The sequence below is a fragment of the Exophiala oligosperma genome (genome assembly GCF_000835515.1).
Source record: "Exophiala oligosperma strain CBS 72588 unplaced genomic scaffold supercont1.1, whole genome shotgun sequence".
In the NCBI taxonomy this organism is placed as follows: Eukaryota; Fungi; Ascomycota; class Eurotiomycetes; order Chaetothyriales; family Herpotrichiellaceae; genus Exophiala; species Exophiala oligosperma.
In genome coordinates, this window is record NW_015622818.1 from 50,643 (window position 1) to 70,462 (window position 19,820).

General features: G+C 52.1%; 8 protein-coding genes across 9 annotated transcripts; 5 read left to right on the plus strand and 3 right to left on the minus strand.

The window, feature by feature from the left end:
* Positions 1–1,725: 1,725 nt before the first annotated feature.
* PV06_00013 (uncharacterized protein) lies at positions 1,726–4,042 on the plus strand. Its single transcript, XM_016400465.1, has 2 exons — positions 1,726–2,321; positions 2,528–4,042. The coding sequence occupies exons 1-2, from the start codon at positions 2,056–2,058 to the stop codon at positions 3,132–3,134; spliced, it is 873 nt and encodes a 290-aa protein (XP_016267518.1). The 5' UTR covers positions 1,726–2,055; the 3' UTR covers positions 3,135–4,042.
* A 134-nt stretch (positions 4,043–4,176) lies between these two features.
* PV06_00014 (uncharacterized protein) lies at positions 4,177–5,580 on the minus strand. The gene has a single exon (XM_016400466.1). It carries the CDS (start codon positions 5,103–5,105, stop codon positions 4,389–4,391), a length of 717 nt encoding a protein of 238 aa, XP_016267519.1. The 5' UTR covers positions 5,106–5,580; the 3' UTR covers positions 4,177–4,388.
* A 248-nt stretch (positions 5,581–5,828) lies between these two features.
* Positions 5,829–7,526, plus strand: PV06_00015 (uncharacterized protein). Its single transcript, XM_016400467.1, has one exon. It carries the CDS (start codon positions 5,914–5,916, stop codon positions 7,003–7,005), a length of 1,092 nt encoding a protein of 363 aa, XP_016267520.1. The 5' UTR covers positions 5,829–5,913; the 3' UTR covers positions 7,006–7,526.
* On the minus strand, positions 7,019–9,360 carry PV06_00016 (eukaryotic peptide chain release factor subunit 1). The gene is made up of 2 exons (XM_016400468.1): positions 7,540–9,360; positions 7,019–7,485 (listed from the first exon to the last, which is right to left on the minus strand). Exon 1 carries the CDS (start codon positions 9,110–9,112, stop codon positions 7,805–7,807), a length of 1,308 nt encoding a protein of 435 aa, XP_016267521.1. The 5' UTR covers positions 9,113–9,360; the 3' UTR covers positions 7,019–7,485; positions 7,540–7,804.
* A 220-nt stretch (positions 9,361–9,580) lies between these two features.
* PV06_00017 (uncharacterized protein) lies at positions 9,581–12,440 on the plus strand. Its single transcript, XM_016400469.1, has one exon. The coding sequence runs from the start codon at positions 10,148–10,150 to the stop codon at positions 12,155–12,157; it is 2,010 nt and encodes a 669-aa protein (XP_016267522.1). The 5' UTR covers positions 9,581–10,147; the 3' UTR covers positions 12,158–12,440.
* PV06_00018 lies at positions 12,337–13,597 on the minus strand. Of its 2 annotated transcripts, XM_016400471.1 has the most exons (2): positions 13,422–13,597; positions 12,337–13,256 (listed from the first exon to the last, which is right to left on the minus strand). In XM_016400471.1, the coding sequence occupies exons 1-2, from the start codon at positions 13,449–13,451 to the stop codon at positions 12,501–12,503; spliced, it is 786 nt and encodes a 261-aa protein (XP_016267524.1). In that variant the 5' UTR covers positions 13,452–13,597; the 3' UTR covers positions 12,337–12,500. The 2 variants fall into 2 exon arrangements, with proteins under 2 accessions (XP_016267524.1, XP_016267523.1); XM_016400470.1 differs by having other exon boundaries at positions 12,337–13,597.
* Positions 13,598–15,299: 1,702 nt separating this feature from the next.
* Positions 15,300–16,470, plus strand: PV06_00019 (uncharacterized protein). The gene is made up of 2 exons (XM_016400472.1): positions 15,300–15,458; positions 15,524–16,470. The coding sequence occupies exons 1-2, from the start codon at positions 15,363–15,365 to the stop codon at positions 15,785–15,787; spliced, it is 360 nt and encodes a 119-aa protein (XP_016267525.1). The 5' UTR covers positions 15,300–15,362; the 3' UTR covers positions 15,788–16,470.
* Positions 16,471–17,202: 732 nt separating this feature from the next.
* PV06_00020 (dihydroxy-acid dehydratase) lies at positions 17,203–19,710 on the plus strand. The gene is made up of 4 exons (XM_016400473.1): positions 17,203–18,043; positions 18,100–18,260; positions 18,337–19,147; positions 19,284–19,710. Exons 1-4 carry the CDS (start codon positions 17,447–17,449, stop codon positions 19,686–19,688), a joined length of 1,974 nt encoding a protein of 657 aa, XP_016267526.1. The 5' UTR covers positions 17,203–17,446; the 3' UTR covers positions 19,689–19,710.
* Positions 19,711–19,820: the final 110 nt, after the last annotated feature.

Sequence of the window (19,820 nt, forward strand, 5' to 3'; positions counted from 1 at the left end):
ATGCACGTCTCGATGACGGTAATGGATGGGGAGCTGTCTATCAATCGTGGACGCCTGAATATTGCGATGAGACCGAACGAAAATTGTTGCGCAAGGTCGACAAGGTAAGAAAGCCTCAAATCTCTATGCTCTTGAAAGGCCAAGCCACGAATGAATGCTTTTTCTGTACATGATCATGCAAATCCCCTCCAACATGATCTTGACCCGCGTTCGCGCACCATCTTTGTATCTTTCCTTCTGGGCGGCAACCTGGTCCTGCGTCTCGGCGGCCACCGCTTGCTGCCGTCAACTATGGCCACCTTCTTGCCGTGCGCATGCTTCTCGGTGTCGCCGAAGCCCCTTCTTCCCTGGGGTCTATTTCTTGCTCTCGTGCTGGTACACACGCAGCGAGCTCGGTCTGAGAATGGCGGTGCTTTACTCGGGTCTTGTGCTTGCCACAGCCTTCTCCGGTCTGGTTGCCGCTGGCGTGTTCTCGGGCCTGCATGGGTCTCGTGGACTCGCAGGATGGCAGTGGCTGTAACATCATCGAAGGAGCAATCAGCTTCGTGCCGGCCATTGTTGCCAGCCTACTCACGCCTGAACTTCCCGAGTCGACAACCGGCAGTCAAAAATGGCTCTTCTCGGCCGAGCAATTGGCCGTGGCCAGAGACCGAATCGCCCGCGATCGGGTCGCTCAGGAGAGCGATCGATCACTGTGGTTCGGATTCAAGCTCGCATTGACGGACTACCGGACCTGGACCTTCGGCCTTGTGCTCATCGCGAACCACGCTGCCTACGGGTTCAACTACTTCTACCCATCCATCGTCAAGGGTTTCAACCTCGGCAACAACATCGTCACGCTCGTGCTCACGTCGCCACCGTACCTGGTCGGTGCAGCGGCATCCTTCTTCATCTCGTGGTCCAGCTATCGAAGGAACGAGCGGTCCTTGCACATTGCAATCCCAATGTGTCTTTCCATCACGGGATTCATCATATCCGTCGCCACTGTGAACAGTCCCGCCCGTTATGCGGCATCGTTCAGGTACGTGGTGGGTTCCTTCGCGGCGAACGGCCTGGTCTACAGCTGGGCAGCATCGGTACTCAATCAGACTCCGGAGAAGAAAGCCGTTGCGACCTCGCTGATCAACGTGCTTCCTCAGCTGGGAAATATCATGAGTCCGTACTTCTTCCGATCCCAAGATGAGCCGAGACATCACCTGGCCTTGATTCTGTTGATCGTCTTTGCTGCCCTTTGCGGCTCGATTTGCCTGTTTCTCTAATGGGATCTCACACGAGCAAATAAGAGGCTCCTCGCGGATGCCGCCACCACAGGAACAGAACCGCGACTCTTCACAACCTAGGGAGCCGGGGCTGGCAGGGAAAACACGGGCCAGGGCCGAGGCTGGAGGAGCAGTAGTAGTAGGCTTATAGAAGAAGCTCATTCTGGTGCTGTATTGGATGTCGCACTCCTCGTGGTGTATAGAATTGTTGCATTGAATCCTCTACTTACTCTCTACTGTGCCTAGTCAATAGATCGCAAACTGAGTTGTGTTCTGTACCTCATGACATTGATTTTCCAAGAGTGCACGAATACTGCTGTAAGATAAGTGCAGGTGACATTGTGGCAGGGGATGTAAAACACCTTTTGATACTCCCATGTCACCGGATTTCTCTGCTTGGCTCCCGAAGATCATGGATCATTATTTCTCACTACGTCTTCCTTCATTTTTCCCGTGCTCGAGCCATCGTGGGCCTATCCATCTGCCTCGACTGATGATTCATTCTCCACGACTCAATGCCGCTGTCTGTATTTGGCAGAGCCAATGGCGTCTTCTCTGCGAGTGGCCCAGACTTGAAACTCCCACAACATGGAAGATTCCGATGATCTCAATGCGCAAAGCCTGCCAACCCCATCTCCCCAACGATAATTTCGACCGTTTGCGTGTGATCACTGTACGAGACAAAAGCAACGCTGTGACCGGCTGCTACCGGTATGCTCAGCTTGTCACAAAGCTAGACGTACATGTGGCATTACCCAGAAGGAAAAGGACGTTGTCCAAGTAGTAGGAAGTCGAGATGCCCTACCAAAAGGTTACGTCCGTACCCTCGAGGACCGACTCGCGGACCTCCAAGCACAAACGCAGACCGACGCTTGGGGCGCTGCTATACAGAGAAGAGTTGACGCCAACGCCGCACGGTGCCAGAGCCGCGACCGACCCATCGATCCCCGTGGCCAACAGCCTCGGTGAGGGGCTGGGTGCTCGACAGCCACAGGTCGATCTCAACATGCACTTCTTGTCGCTCAGCGCCATGACCAAGAGGGCGGGCGGGAGAGTTTCTCCGTGAGCTCTCCATGCCTCGGATCATCTCGGCGGTGACCGAGACCTACGGAGGCAGACCAGAGTCCACCCGACCGAACAAGCGTGCTGTGGGACGGAGTTGCAAAGTCCATCAGACAGTCCCAATCCGGGACGGTCCAGCACCTGTCGTTTCCGCCTGACGATGGAGCACGGTCACTGGCGACGTATCTCGGGTACGTCGATTTCAGGTTCCCCGGAATCCCCGTGGGTAAGGTGCAGCACGGCATGGACGCCATAACGTCCGAGGGGGAACACCACTACCGCTCGACGTTGTCCACGGATCCCGCACATGTGTTCATGGCCTACATGGTCATCGCGATAGTCCCCATGGTCTCCGACACGTATCCAGTGTCCCAGGGGATGTTCATCTCAACCCACATCCTCGCAGAGTCGCTGAAGGTCCTGGAAAAGGTGTTTCAGAAGGAGGACGGTGTCGATGTCATTCACTGTCTCCACCTGCTCGTCATTTTCTCCATCCACAGCTCCACGGCCGGTTCGTCCTGGCATCTCATCAGGGATTGCGATGAAGAAGAGCATCGCGATGGGAGACCACAGGGACAGCGTCGGGGAGGTGGACCGGACCGAGGCCGATGCACGGAGATGGGCATTCTGGAGCTGCTACTTCCTCGACCGCTTGATCTCGACCGCGTTAGGTCGACCTTACTCGGTCAGCGACAAATACATCAGAGTCGCTCCGCCGTCTGCAGGAGACGCCGTCGGTCGCCCGGCACTGTCGAGCCAAATGTCCATCCACTTGTTCCGTTACGCAAAATTGATGTCTCAGATTGTGAATGACCAAGGCGAGGAGCCTTTCACGAATCATCTCGGCCGCTTACTACACTGGAGAGCTTGCACCCCTCCAGAGGCGCCGCTTTCCACGCAATGCGCATTCGAGTACCAAACGTCTCTGTACAACACCCTGTACCTTCGGGTCGCCATCGACCAGATCGTCAGTCGCCAAACGGCCGACGACGCGCCAGTTTGCCTCCAGCAACTCCCAGCCAGTAAACGGAACGGGATCGTGGTCTCAAAACATCAGCAGATGGCGGATTTTCGTTTGATGGACGCTTGCCGTGCGGTGTTGAAGAGTTTGAAGCGGAGTGGTATGGGAAAAACGGTCATTCCTGTCATGGGTCACGGGATACAGCTCAATCTCAATGGCACTGGCTCTGATCTACCACATGGCGGTCACTTGCGCTCGGTCCAGGTTGGTTGACAGTGTCGCACCGGACACAACAGTATACGGCCCGATGTTGGAGGGGGTGCTGGAGACATTGGCCGTCGTCGCACGCCAGTTCCCACGGATGAATGACTATCGCCAAATTGTCTTGAGTCTAGACGAACACACCCGAGGGGTTGCCACCGGCGAGGGACCCCCGACAGGATGCTGGAAGGATAAGGTCCGTCGTACCCTCGAGTCGATATCCAGCCACGCCATCTATTTCGAGTTGCGCAGGCCGCGGTTGACATTGGTTGGTGCAACTGCACCAGCGAAAATTAAGTCATGGCATCTTTAGCACTGCGTGAGATGATACCATGCCAGAAAAATCCCTGCAATGTCTCTATTACTACCTGGGTCATAACTAGACAGTTCAGGAGACCGAGTCCCAGGTGCGGTCTCAGGGCGCAGTCTAATCCGCGAGGAGGTTAGGGATATAGTGTCTACCGACCACAGCGGGAGTATCACATCATTAAAGTACCAGTGGTCATCGCGCACTACCTAAATTTCGCCCTTATGACTGGTGAAGCAAGGGTGGTCGCTAACTCGATCAGCAATTGCTCGCGGGTTGGGATGCTTGTCCACTTGCTGAGAGACAATGCAATATGCTTCTGGTGACAGATTCATATCAGATTAACGTATCATTACAATGGTTCTTCAACTCGCTCGCATGAAGCGAGCCACACCGTAAAAGTACCCGGGACTTCACTTCCAAACTAGCCCAATACCCCAAAGACTTCTGATTCAAAAGACGAAGAAGAGCCTCGATCGTGAAGAAGCTCTAGACGTTCAGAATATTTCAACACGATACACAGGAATAATCCTGAGCCTTAGACAAGATGTTTCACTTCTCTTTCACGGCAACCATCATATCCACTGTTGTCATAATCACCATGCCAGCCCTCAGAACCGACTGCAGGAGAGTATGCTGTTGTAGAGCTGTCAGAGGTCATAGCGAAGGTATGCGTCGACGTTCTCAGTTGTGGCGCGGGATTCGGTGCCGCCTTCTCCGCCTCCAATCTCTCCTGCGCCTGTTTCTTCTTTTTGCGCACTTCCTCTTGATACCTCTGGGTCGGGACAATATCCAATTCATGCTTCGGTTTCCATAGTTTGTGACAGTTACACGGGACGTGGCGTTCAAGCAAGAACATGCATCGACCTCGCATGGGTGAAACCTGATACAAAAACCCTCCTGGTTTTTCTTTGTCCATCGTTCTTCCACCTTTGATAGACCATGGCTCATTGAACCATGGCTGATGCTTGTTGAGATACTTCTGAAGATAGTGCATCATCTCGTAAGAAAAAGTGTCAGGGGAGCATAATTTGCCGAGGATGTTAGGGAATGTCGTTCCACCATCAAATGGATATATCTGGCCTTTAACGCTGTAATGGATAGGACCGTCGGTCACGAGTCGGAAATGTTCCAGAATAACGATCTTTTGCTCGGTTAGGATTTCGGTGCATGGTGCACGCTCAAAGCAAATGTCATAGGGAAATAAGTCGCGTGGGGTGAAGCCCATGAGTAAGCGAAGTGATGGGAGTGGCATGGTGAAGTTTGAAAGAGTTGATGTGATGTTGTGGTTTGGTTGACAGAGATAATGGTGCGCAAGAGGCCAGAGATATTAGCGAAGATATCAGTGAATGAAGAATGAAAAAATTTCAAGGATAGGAGTGAAGAGAAGAATGACTCTCGTAGCACGCCTTTGAAGATCTTTATGGTTCGCGACTTCTGCCTGGCTCCGAGCCATGGTAGAACTTGCTCTGAAAAGCATGAACGAGAGCTAGAACGACCCATCTGAAAGAGAAAATTTGCAGCAAGAGCAGACATGACCAGGGCATACTGTTATTGTCGAGTTTTGGCCTATAGGCACCGATATCGACGAGCAGATGGTGTAGTTCGAAATCTGTCCGTAGTAGACATGATTGCTTGTGTGCATGTAGCAGTACAGATGTTTGAGGGAAGCTGCTTTTGTCTCTCCGTCATTCTTTTTGATGAATGGCATCTGAGAGTCTTGAATCATATACTGGAAAAAATGAACAACGGACTAGATTTCAGGCTGCCTCAAAGACGATCTGCTGATGGTCAGTATTACAGGAACATCTACGAGACACTAACGCTTAATGAGGTTAGTATCGCGTTTCCCTTTCAGGTACAAACTCGTACTCGTATCAAAATAGTGCGGGGGAATTTTCCAGGGCATCAGCTTCGTTGGAGAAAGATTCTCTCACAGCACGGTTGATTCTAAAAGTACTCAATAGTGATTGTAGTTGGTCGATATAGATACAATCTTGGATAGATCCGGTGGCCAACCCCTGGACACCTACCTTGTCTGTCGGAAAAGTCACCTCCCCACCATGCCACGAGATGACGGCGCCACGGCCATCAACGTAGCCTATCTGGGGCCCGAAGCTTCCTTTTCGCACCAAGCAGCCATCGCAGTCTTCCCACCGCGACCAACGTCGTCGTGCAGCGGCAGCAGCACGAATAGCCCAGTCACATTACATCCTCTTCCGACCTTCCCCAACATATTCTCCGCCATCCAGGCGGCCTCTTCTACAGACGACGAGATACAGTACGACTACGCCGTTGTTCCCATCGAAAACAGCACGAATGGCTCCGTGGTAGGAGTCTTCGATCTGTTCGCTCAATGCGGCCTCGATTCGAGCGCCCCATACCCTGACATTGAAGTGTGTGCCGAATACTATCTCCCTGTACATCACTGCCTCTTCATATCGCCCGACCTCACCTCGTCGACCTCGGACCGCGGGCCAGTGCCAGACCCAGTGTCCGCCATCCGCACGCTCTACACCCACCCTCAAGTCTGGGGCCAGTGCACACGGTTCTTGTCGTCACAATTCCCTCCCGCAAAGGTCGAAAGGATAGACGTCGGAAGCACCTCTGCCGCCGCGCAGCTCGTCGCTCGAGAATCAAACGGTGGTCTCAGTGCGGCCATCGGGTCGAAGCTCGCTGGAGAGAAACATAAGCTGACTTGTCTGGCCGAAAACATCGAGGACGAGCCTGGCAGTAACACGACAAGATTTCTTGTTGTGAAGAATAGGAAACGAAAGATATCGTCGGATGCGTTGCTCTCTTATCTGTCAAGTTCACCCAAGGCAAAGGGCGAAGTAAGAAACAAATCTCTGATAACCTTTACCATCTCGCACACAAAGCCCGGCGCATTGGCAGATGCGTTGGCCGTGTTCAAGACCTACTCATTCAATTTGACGAGTATAGACACCAGGCCGAGCCGGATGAGGAATTGGCAGTACGTCTTTTTCGTGGAATGTGAGCAGACGGCCGACGTGACGGACAGCAATGACGCTGCTAACTTCAATGGGGACGGCTTGAAGAGGATGTTGGCTGATTTGGAGAGATATACCGAGAGCCTCAGATATTTGGGGACTTTCGAGGATCAATTACTTAGGGAAGAGGGCGATACTACTTGAAGAGTGCAGAGAATAGAGTCAAGAACGATAATGATTGACTACCTAAGGTGGTATTGGCTAGCTGTCCTGAGTTCTGGAATGCCAGAAGTTGGGTTGAGCCTGAGCATGTAATTCGAGGAACACGAATGCCAGACTTCTCAGGAATGACGGGGCCTTCGGCCAAACAAGAAAGAAGTGAGCTCGAATGAAAAGGAGTGACCAGCTCACGAGAGACAATACGTTTCGACCGAGGGTGGAAGTGCTTCGGCAAGATCGGAGTAAAGCCTTCCATTCGGATTTCCATGTCGCCGTCGTTGTGACGGACAGAGTTGATGCATCTGCTCGGCAGACCATCTGGTATGTCGGACTTACATCAGGTTCAGTGGAGTTCTCAGCCAATTCCCCTGCGGACACCGCTGGGCACTGCAGGATCGTCGACGGGCTGCACCTGACCGCCGTCGTTTTCTCAGACCATGACCATATTGCGTAGGTTAGATCGACCTGAAGTAAGTGTTAGTCGGGCGAACTGGTACTAATAGTTGCCAATGGCCTTACCATGGACTAAACCCCGAGCTTGCGTGGCTGGCGGAGCAGTCGATCTCTCAGCCCCCCAAAGAGTATTTTTCTTGATCCTTGGGTTCTCCAGATGATTGACCTGTGGCTTGCTGACCACGGTCTGGTCCTTTCCTGTCGAAGCTAGAAAAGGAGGCGCGTCGTTAGGACGCTCAGAGCGAGAAGATGCTGTCAATGTGACGTCCTGGACCAATGGTCGACTGTCTACAAGTTGCTTCTCGCTTTTCGTTTCGAGGTCGTTGAATTGTCAATCATCATAAAATTCGTCTTCGTCGTCAACGTCAGCCAACTGTTCAAAGTTGACCTTGTAGCGCAAAATAGCCCCAATACCACCAAAGCCTTTCACAAACTGGTTGCCTTCGCTGGATCGGTCAGAGACGAACTCCAACGTGGCACCGAAATCCTTGTATTTCTCGGCGAGCCACTCGAGGAAAGAACTCTGATCAATAACTTCCATTTCCTGGCCGGTTTCTTTGTCCATGAATTGTTCGCGGTTGCCTTCTTGAGATTTGGTCGTATGTAAAACTCTCTCGGACCCATCCGAAGCCTTCAGAACCCATCGGGTGACATCCAAGTTTTCGTAAACAATCAGAGTTTCACAAGCACCTAATTCCAAAGCCTTCAAGGTGTCTTCAACACCATAACAGACACGACCGCTGTCTTGGCTGATCTCCTCGAAGTACTTGCCGATCAGCTTCTTCTCCTGAATAAATTTAACATTGCTCAAGGTCTCGGAAGCTAGGTCGATGGCTTGATTGAAACCGTTCTCGCCACCATAAGACACATCGACGACCTTGATGACTTTGGCTTGCAGACGGCCGTCGAACATGTCAGACTGGTTCAAGTCGTTCTTGAAGTCGGCCGAACCAGCCAGGACCAACCCGGCAACGTTGACTTTGTCGTTGGTGATGAAATTCTGAACGGCCAATTCTGCAACTTTACGCACGTAGTTGTGACGCTTCTCCTCTCTGAGACGAGCAAAACGAAGCGCGGATTGACCACCACGGCCGTGCTTCTTGGGCAGATCGACCGAGAACTTCTGCAGAACTTCTCTTGTATTGCCGCTGAGTGTGCCAAACAGTGCTCCGTTACCGTCCATGATGATGAAGCCAAATTTCTGATCCGACTCGAGTAGTTCGCTGAGCGCTTCGGTATGAAATTTGTTGTCACATAGGTAAAGGGAGGTGTTGATAGGCTTGAACGGTTCAAAGTCTATGTTGATCTTTCTTTCCTTGCCCTCGGAGGTGATGATTTCACCACAATAGACGACCAGGCCATTCGGGGGGACTTTGTTGTACAGCTTCAGACGTTGCTGAGTGGAGGTGATAGCTGACAGGACAGATAGACGGTTGACTCGGGATTTGATGTTCGAGGCAGTACCGAATTCTTCAGCTAACATCTTTGCCGCACGAGAGACCTGGTCTTTGGGTGGAATGATGAGAGAAATCATGGAGGTACCGTTACCCCGGGCCGCCTCGAGACGTTTGATCAGTTTTTTGACCTTCCATATTTCAATATTTTTTTCTGCCTCGTTTTGCTGTTGAGGGGCACTCATTTTTGCCTAGACGTGGCCTCGCAGAGGGGGGCCTGCTCGTGGGAAGAGGTAACTTCTGACGTCGGAGGGAGGGTTGTGTTGAGTCGTCAATGAGTGGAAGGGGGAGAGGTAAGGACTTCAAGGAGAGTTGAGGTGAGAATTGAAGTGACGTTGGGCAACTCAAGTGGGTAGGGGAGAATCAATATGGTGCGGGCTGCGCTGGCAAATGTGCAGTCATCAGGTAGATTACCTTAGGTAGTAAATTACTGGCGGCGTGGAGGCGGTGGTCGTGTGTGGCTAAAAAATTCCCTTAGTACGGAGTAAGGAGTTAGTACAAGAACGGTGCTCCATGCAAACAGTGAGGCGCAGTATGAGAACTTGAGTGGTCACGTGCTTCGAAGAGACTAGTACGGAGGAGTATATGGGCAGAAATGTACAAGGAGACGATCAGTCCTTCAACCATCAGTCATCGGCTGCAGTCAACCAAAGCAAAAAAAGAGGCTTATCATCATTCCGCCACTATCTATGCGAAATCTCTAGGCTCATCCAGGCGTTGCAGATATTGTGGAGGCGCCTATGGAGTCGGCTAAAGATCAACAAACAGAGCCTATCGCGTTCCTTTCCTGCCTGTGAATGGCATGCATACCATGGTTATAATCGGTTAATGGTCTTGTCAACGTCTGGTACAGTGACGCTGTTCCGTTTCTCTTCCTCAGGTGCCTTTTCTTCTCGAGACTTCTTTCGTTTTGACATTTCAGGTGGTTATTTGTGCTTCAGTGTTCATATTCTTATGCAGCATTTCCCTCCAGGTGTCGAAGTTCCAGAATGTGTTGAACATCCGCTATCTCGAACCCTCTGTTATCTCTGCAGGATTTGTCTAGCTACAAATTGTCTCGAGGGTCGATGTCAGGCGACACCGTAGAGTTTTGCCAGAGGAAATCTCAAAGGTGTTGATCATCTCTTACGTTGAGAATCTTTGAGGTCTTCTTTCTGTGCATCTGGGAGTGCAGTAGAGTCTGCGTTTGCGATTCTGACAAGAAAGAACAGGACGCGGACATGAGCCAGCGAAGTAAACAAGCACCAACCAACTGGGCAGCCTACGAACGTGGAAGAGCGTCTTCTTTCGATTCCCTCGACTCTGTACCCGAGAATGCACAACAGACCAGCTTTTCCTCCAGTACCCCACCTCGACATGAATACCTCAGAGCTACCTCGGGCGAGGGTGATGATGAGGACGGGCCGCGGTTGAGGAGGAGAAAATCCTCGTTGGGAAAGAAGTTCGACAGCCTGCGCCAGATGGGTGGTCCGAATAGCATTGACAACTTTGCAAAATCACTCCAAAGAGCTGCTGGGTTTCGAGAGATAACACCTATGAGAAGAAACTCGGTCACGATTCCTGATGGACAAGATGAAGAAACAGGTTCTCCAAGCCAGAGTACCTCTGCTGCGCCAGACAGATCTCTGTTGAGAAGGCAACTTCAAGACTACCACATGTCGTCTGAAAACGAATCCGCGGTACAAGAAGGCACCACGGAAGCACCAACTGAACAATCGAGGCTCTTACCCATGAAGAGTCAACAGTCTATGAAATCCACTTCTGGTTCAATTTCTACAGACCTGAGGTTGCCAAGTGTGTTGGGCACGAGTTATGGGAGTATCTCCTCCCGGCTGACCGTCACCGCACGGCAGCGAGCCTCCATTTTGATCCAAGAGCAGGAAGAAGCAAGCAAACGGGCGCTGGAACATCCCGAAGAGTTTAAAGATGAGCCTCACCGGTTGCTGGAGAGAGAAATACTCCCCGATGGCGAAGTTGTCGAGCGGACTGTTGGCGAGTCTACCGTCCCCATGACGGTTTTCAACTCGACCAATGTTTTGATCGGTGTCGGCATCCTCGCACTCCCCTTGGGGATCAGGTACTCTGGTTGGGTTCTTGGGTTGACCTTCCTCACCCTAGCTGCCCTCTCGACATCCTACACGGCCAAGCTACTTGCGAAGTGCCTAGACACGAACTCGGCGTCGACCACATATGGAGACATCGCCTTCCTTGCTCTGGGGTCTTGGGGCAGGAACTTTGTGGAGGCCTTGTTTATCCTTGAGCTGACCGCCGCCAACGTAGCTCTGGTCATCCTGTTTGGCGACAGCATGAACTCGCTCTTTCCAGCCGTCGCCGTCACCGACTGGAAGATCATCATCTCACTGGGTCTGATACCTCTCAATTTTGTCCCGTTCAAGTCCCTGAGCATCACCAGTGTCATTGGTATCTTCTGTTGCTTTGGCATCATTGCCATTGTCTTCGCGGATGGGCTGATCAAGCCTGATGCTCCTGGCTCCTTACGGGAGGTTGCCAGAACCTATGCCTTTCCCGAGAACTGGCGGACCGTACCTCTCAGTTTGGGTTTGTTCATGGCCCCGTGGGGTGGACACAGCGTCTTCCCGGCAGTCTACAAAGACATGCGTCACCCGCAAAAGTACGGACGTGCTTTGCGATACACCTATTTCTTCACCTATGGACTCGACCTCACGATGGCTGTGCTGGGTTACTTGATGTTTGGCGACAGCGTACGAGACGAAGTCACCTCCAACATCTTGCGCTCGACGTCGTACCCTCAAGCCCTCTCGGTCATCATCGTCGTTCTAATCGCCATCATCCCCATCACCAAGATTCCGCTTTCGAATCGTCCGATGATGGATACCCTCAACAAAAAATTCTACATCGACCTGAGGCAGATGGACGCCAAGGCACGAATGCACAGCGAGAAGAGCTTGAAGCATCGTGCCGCACGTGGATCCATCGGCATCCTTGCCAACGTGCTGCAGCTTGGAATCGCCATCGGAATCCCGGACTTTGACAGCATCATGGCTCTGATGGGGTCTGCGTTGTGTTTTACGATTTGTGTCATCCTGCCCGTCAGCTTCTATCTAAAGATCTTTAGTACTGAAGATTCGACGGTCGGCAAGGTTGAGAGGGTCCTCGGCTGGATCCTGGTCGCAGTTTGCGTGGTTCTAGCTACATTTGGGACCGTGTTTGCCATTTTACCAAAAGAGAAGATTGGGATTTCCGGTTGATGTTTTTGTAGCAGGTTGGTCTCTGATGCTGCCGCCATATCCTTCTTGCACCACTTCGATAAGATGATCGAAATTCTGCCATTTGCTCATTTGACATATATTTGAGCTGGTTACATTAGCAACTGTGTTTGTGTGTGGTCAGGGGAGTTCAAAGAGCATGTGTATGACCTTGTGCCATGTCAGAAGAGCAATTGTTTGTCCTTTTTGGCGGCTGTATATATATCTAATTTTAATGTATGCTGTCACATATTGACACATTGACAATTAACAGGTTTTGCCACCATGTTTAATATCAAGTAGTCCACCGAGTCCCTTTTTTGTTCCTAATTAAAAAAAAGGCTCTTCAGTAGAATCCAGAAGGATTTTCCTCTAGAAATCGAATTTCCTCGTCCGTACTCTGCCTCCCCAGGACCTTGTTCCGACTCGGGAACCGACCGAATCTGGCGATGACGTCCCGGTGAGATTTGGCAAATGCGATGCTCCTGTCGAGGAAGTCCACGGGGTGGTCGGGGTGGGTTTCCGCGCATCGACTCTTGAGGGCCTCGTAACAGGCGACGCTGGCGATTTGACTGACGAGGGTCTCGTCGTGTTCGAGCGGCAGGTAGAAGAAGATGGCCTGGAGGGGGTCCACCTGGCGGTCAAACTCCCGGGCGACGGACCTGGTGGCGAGGTCGAGGGCGAGGGGGTCCGAGGAGTGGGCGTCGGGGGTGCCCCGGTACACGTTGCGGGGGAACTGGTCCAGGAGGATGATGGAGGCGAGGGCCCCCCGGGGCGTCTCGGACCAACCGTCCCCGAGGTCGTTGGAGCGCGCCCGCTCGCAGAGGTGGCCGAACCTCTCCGTGATGGTGGCGTCAAAGGCTCCCGGGTCGGGATGGGCGAACCAGTTCAGGGGCGGTTGGGAGAACCAAAAGTCCAAGATTGACGAAACGTCCCGCTGCTCGGCCGGTGAGAGTTGTGGTTGGGAGGTGGTGGTGGACATGTCGCGAAGACCACCGAAAACCCCACCCAGAGAGGAAAAGGAAAAAGACGACGAGTTCGTTGACGACGACGACAAGGTGGTGAAGAGACTTTGTTGAAGGGCGGATTGAGCTTGTAGAATCTTTTGATGTCGAAAAGGTCGGTGAGTTTGTCTTTGTTTTCGGACAGATACAAAAGAGTGGATGGGACGACGAGATTGATGGGGAGAAGGAGGAGGAAACAAGGCAAGACCGTGAGAAATCAAAGGTGAATATAAAGACAAGACGCCGTGGTGATGATCGCGTACCCTTGCTATGCCATGACTGAGGAATTTCATTGCTCTTCACAATCGGACAAAAGGATGAAACAACTTCGATAAGTCGTCCCCAATCTTGTTTCTTCTCGACTTGAGTGTGTCTCGACTAGCCTTTTGCTCCCCAGGGTTCAAGTGTCAAGATATGTAGACCGACGGGATGTTAAAAGGTCATAATATCTGGCAATTGAGTTGTCGTCAGGGATGGTACCCATTCTGCCATGTATTGGTAAGCCCCCTGTTGATGTCTGAATGGCTGACTAAAACGCACCCCGGAACTCGGGAGCACTGACGGCCGAGACGAGGATCTACCTACAGTATGTACGAGGACAGGGTTGACCAGTGAGCAGTTATTGAGTTACACTCCAGGATCATCCGTACTCGCTGTCTATCAGAGAACAGTCAAATAGCCCGTCCCTTCACCCAACACCTGCACGAGCTCATCAGACACATGATCAAACGACACAGGGACTCGGAAAGGAACGTCTTTTTCCAATCTGGAACACAGCGAGCTCAAAAGCCCACATCTAGATTTTGGATGATACAACAAGACCGTCAAATATGGGTATCTCAAGGGGAAAAAGCAACTGCTGAGGTTCTTGTTTTCTAGATACGCCACGATACCCAACACAATGCAGCCACCAGCTCTCCTTTTGTAACAACGCCAGAACGAAACCACAAAAACTCGCTCTTCAAGGGCTCAACCTCTCAATTCCGAGCCCCTAATTTACAGATTGATGTCATGTAACCAAACCTCTTGTGGGACACGATGGGAGAATCTGCTGGCTGCGAGAATCTCCACCATCTGTCCCTCACTCACCAACAGCTCTTGCCTGGGGATGAACCATCTCAAACCCTCGGTGCAGGGAGGTGTGGTCAAGCTGCCCTTGTATGTCCAGTACTCTGCAAGCCCGCCGACTTCGTCGATAGCTTGTCGTACGTTGACGTGAAGCCCTTCGATTTGAGAAGTGTCGTTGAAGTGGATCAGAGGGCCGAGCTGCTTGATGAATGCGGACTCCGTGGGTGTCCCAGGGGGAGCGACGTTGACGCGGATACCGACGACTACAGCTTCCTCGTCTTCTTCATTGACGTGGACCATGTGGATCTCGGCACGACTGCGACGGCCGTCGACGAGATGTTCTGAAGGGGCGTGTATGTGCCAGCCTATCAAGAAGACCTCTTGGCCATCAAACTTGAGGTTGGGGAGACCTGTAATCTCGCCTTCCGGATGATGTAGCGTGAAAGACGGGGCGAATTGCCAGTTGGCGAAATTCCCTGGCACAGGTTCATTCTTGTAGCCCTCGAAGTCTGGGGTGTGAGTGACAGCCAACTCTTGTCCAGCAATGTTGATGGGGGACTGATGCGTTCCGGATTGACAGAGGGCATATTCTGCAAGTTGTATGAGTATTGAGTGAGGTGAACAGGGAGCAAAGTGTGTCAAACCACATACCAGGTCTTATCGTGGCCCAGTCGGCAGAGTGGTCATAGTCCCAGTCCTTGAGTTCTCTCCCGACGTCGATACGGACCTGCCGTCGACCCAGGTGCGGATGGGATTGGTAGTTGTCATGCTTTGGACAGCTCCAGGCCGTCGAGAAGATAGCAGAAAGGAAGAGAATCGAAGTCAACATGGCTCAATATGCAATACCAGATAATCAAATGCGGAATGGTGGATCAGACAATGCACAACGATGCATAAAAAAAAGAATGAAAAGTACTCCAAACGACAACAACAAGACGGCGATGCAAGAGCGAAAGACGGGCTTTGGGTAACAGGAACAGAAGAAACAATATGGTCTGATAGCCTCCATCGTCGAGGTCTCATGGTAGTCTTATATGGCGGATCTCTGGATCATGGCTTTCCGCGTTAGATTACTCGTATCCGGGATTGGATTGGACTAGGGGTGGGTGTATGGGATAGCATCCTCGCCTGTTCCAATGGTGTTATGCCCTAACCTTGAAACGCCCAGAACAGTACGGAGTGATGGGGTCAGCATATGGCACTGCCTTTCCAGCGGAAGGATGTACGTGAAGGTATGCAGTATGCTAATTGGAAGATGTAAGTGTGAGGATTTGGCTGACTTTATTCCGGCTTGCAGAAGAACACCCACATTCTTGTCGATGTTTCTTTCCTATCTCCACGATGTTCTCAGCTGCAGATGAAAAGCTTCGCCCAGGAGAACAAGAGCTGTACAGAAAGGCAAGACGACCAAGCATTTTCCAAAGTCCCCGAGAGGGAGGGACAGCAAGGCAGTGGGCGCAGGTTGGAATACGCAGACTGCATTGGCGCCAAGTGTGATCTGACGGCCAAGATCAGGGGGCGCAACTCCGCTGTTGCCAAAGACAGCGAGGCGCCGGATTAGTACGGGAGTTTCTCGCCCAGTCAACCCCCTCGACCGTTAGTAGCGAACAGCCTGACTGTTGTCGATACAAAACACCTTTGACGGAGTATGAACAGTCGATTGTCCAAGACTTTTCAAGGAGGCAGCCAAGTGACTTGGCAGTAGGAAGTGGTTGAGAAGTCTGGACTAACCCAAAGATCAGTCTCGAGATGAAGATGCCAGTATCTAGGACCGTGTTCAAGCCGCCACTGTCCTGTTTCTAACAAAGGTGAGGCAATTCTCAGGGAAGGAGCATCTCGGCGGCAATCTCGCGTGCTCGAAAGAGCTTCATCCAGAACGGTAGATCTTCAAGAGAGAGGTACAGTACGCCTACAGTTGTATCATTTTTCTCTGGTCGCTTTTTCTGCCGAGAAGCTGCAATTGGCAGAATATTTCTTGCTGAGCTTATGCATGATGAAGCCCCAATATCGGGCTTGATATAGCTCGCTGAGGTCAGGTCGTTTTAACATCCTCTCTCTTTCTTGGGCGCTGAGCCTCGCAAGTCTAGACTCCGATAGACTGTTTCAAGACCACTTTCGTGAAAGGCTTCCAAATGTTTGCCTTGGCGGGATCTGTATCTGCTTTGAAGCGAAAGGCTTCGTCAGCAACTGGCTCAAGATCCATGTGGCTGGCTGTACTCCGTAAAGTCTAAGCAGTTATTGTAGCAGCCCAAGTCTCTGGTTGAGATCTGTCCACAAATACCTTGAGTGCATTTCTGCTTCAGAACTTGGCTTTTCTTCTACCCTCTTGCACTGAAGACGAAAGTTTCTCGAGTATGAAGCACGAATCCATAGTAAGGTCGATGCATAGGACGATGTTGGCAGAGCAGGAAGAATGTCAGAATGTTGTCGCCAATTCTGAATCCGGTACCGACAGATTCAAATGAGCTTTCATCTCACTATATTCTGACTCTGACATACAAGTACATAGAGGAGGAAAGCCATAGGGCAATGGTACAGGTATTGAATATTGGTGCCCGGGTATTGGCCATCGAGGCTTTACAGTAATACACAGTCTTGTAAATGATGTGGAAAGAAACCCGAGGCACACGGGTGGTGGTTTCCCCTCTTTTCTTCTCCCCGAATGGCACTTAAGCTGTAGCCCCCATAAACAATGGATTAGTTACTGCTTGGGCGCCCCATCCACCCCCCATAAGCAAGGAATTACTTAGACATGGTTGGCCTTGGGCGCCTCCTCCACCTCCGGAGAAAATAAGTCACTCAACTGGGACAATGCTCGACTCTCACCCTGACAGCCTCGGGTCGACACTGTCCCAAAGGTTGAAATCAACCTCCTCTCGTTGGCTCACAGACACCCTCAGGTCCAGCATGTGTTCCACCTCGGGGATACGCCCGACTCGGTGCCGTGTCACCTTTTGTAAAGCTCCCCAGATTTGCCGTCACCCGACAACACGAGACCCTTTACAGAGCAGTGGGTTGGTCACTTGGGTATCAACGCTTCGTAGGGCGTGGGGGGGGGACTCTTTTTGTGATGTGCTGCGCTGTGTGAATCCTGAGTTTCGACTCATTCAATACATAAACAGGCCAACAACAACAACCAACCCGGACACGCAAATACACAGTTCCTTGGGGACAAAGTAGAAATCAGACTTTGACAACAATATACGTTCCCCGTCCGACAATGGCCTGCCAGAAAGACTCTTCTTCGGCTTGTGATACGTGCCCGAGTGACGGCCACCACAACGCCTCGGTGGGCGACATTGAAGACTACAAAGTCGAGCTCGACTCGTTGCGAAAGCGTACGCTGGAACTCGAGCAGAAGCTTTCCGAGGTAGGACTCGCCGACACGACCAAAACCTCATCGACGAGATTCCGGTCGGCAAACTGGTTCAACGTCGACGATGCCGAGAACCCTGAAATGTCGGCCCTCTACGCCGATCGGTATCTCAACTTTGGCCTGACGCAGGAGGAACTCATGTCCGGCAAGCCCATCATCGGTATCGCTCAGTCTGGGTCAGACCTGGCACCTTGCAACAGGCACCATCTGGAGCTCGCAAAGCGTGCGCGAGAAGGCATCCGTACCGCCGGTGGTATCGCTTTTGAATTCCCCACGCATCCAATCCAGGAAAGCTCACGAAGACCAACCGCGACGCTGGATCGCAACCTCGCGTACCTCGGACTGGTCGAATTGTTACATGCTTATCCTCTCGACGGCGTGGTCCTCTTGACTGGTTGTGACAAGACCACGCCTGCCTTCCTGATGGCCGCGGCCACCATTGTGAGTCCTTTTGAGTTGTATCTTTTTTGCACTCGCTGATGTGTGTTCGCGAGTAGAACATTCCAGCCATCTGTCTCAACGTTGGACCTATGCTCAATGGCCGCCTGTTTGGGTCGAGCGACAAGATTGGGTCTGGAACGATCCTGTGGAAAGCCAGAGACATGCACGCGGCAGGTGAGATTGATGATGACAGACTGGTAGAGATGATAGCGGCCGGGTATGTTTTGAAAATTTTGCTCGAACTCCAACTCCCCTTTCTGGTTTTTTTGGCCTCGGCTGATCCGATAGAATAGCACTCCCTCCGTCGGCCACTGTAACACCATGGGCACCGCCAGTACCATGAACGCCCTGGCCGAGGCACTGGGCATGGCTCTTCCCGGTTCCGCTGCCATCCCGGCTCCGTACCGCGAGAGGACACAGTGCGCCTACAAGACCGGCCGACAGATTGTCGAAATGGTCCACGCGGACCGGAAACCCAGCGACATCATGACCAGGGAGGCCTTTGAGAACGCCATCGTCGTCAACTCGGCGATCGGAGGCAGCACGAACGCGCCGATCCATCTGAACGCCATCGCCAAACACATCGGTGTCCCGCTCGACCTGGACGACTGGGACCGCATCGGTTTCGACATTCCTCTGCTTCTGAACGTGCAGCCCGCCGGTGAGATGTTGTGCGAAGAATACTACAAGGCCGGAGGTCTCCCCGCCGTCATGGCCGAGCTGTTGGACCAGGGTAAACTCCAGGCGAAGGTGGTGACGTGCAACGGCAAGACCGTGACGGACAACGTCGGCGGCAGACACTCCTGGGACCGACGGACGATCAAGGCGTATTCCGACCCGATGAAGAAAGAGGCGGGCTTTCTCCATATGACGGGCAATCTGTTCGATTCGGCCATCATGAAGACTTCAGTCATCTCGGACGAGTTCCGAAAGGGATTCTTGGAGGACCCCAAAGACCCCAACGCGTTTACGTGCAAAGTGGCAGTGTTTGACGGAAGGGAAGATTACGTCAAACGCATCAACGATCCAAATGTGCCGGTCGACACGAGGACGATCCTGGTCATGAGAGGTGCAGGACCAGTGGGATACCCTGGTGCAGCAGAGGTGAGTCTCCTTGATACCCATCCCATCCCGAGTGTCCTCGACTCTTCACTTCACACGATATGTCGTGCGTGGACAGCAAAAGAGAAAAGATGTACGAGAGAGAAGTATACTGATCAAGGCTTTGGAACACAACCAGATTGTCAACATGCACGCGCCCGGTAAAGTCCTGAGACAGGGAGTCCATTCCCTCCCTTGCATCGGCGACGGCCGACAGAGTGGCACGTCCGGTTCCCCTTCGATCTTGAACGCGAGCCCCGAGGCCGCCGCCGGTGGAAACCTGGCCCTCCTGAAGGACGGGGACATGTTGAGGGTCGACCTCACCAAGAGGAAAGTGGAATTGCTGGTGTCGGAAACAGATCTAAAGAAACGACGGGAAGATCTGGAGGCCCGGGGTGGGTACTCTTACCCGGAAAGCCACACTCCTTGGGAGGATATCTTCAGGAGGGAGACCGGACAGTTGAACGAGGGGATGGTCCTGAAGGAGGCGGTCAAGTTTCAAAAGGTGGCTCAGAAATGGCCTGCACCGAGACATAATCATTAAAAGAAGTCATTTCACCGAAGGGGGGAGAGTGACGACAAGAGTAACAAACACGGAACGAATTCAAAGGAAGAAAACATGACTAGTGTTTTTGAGTAATCTGTGATCTTGATTTCCAATCTCTGGTACCTAGTA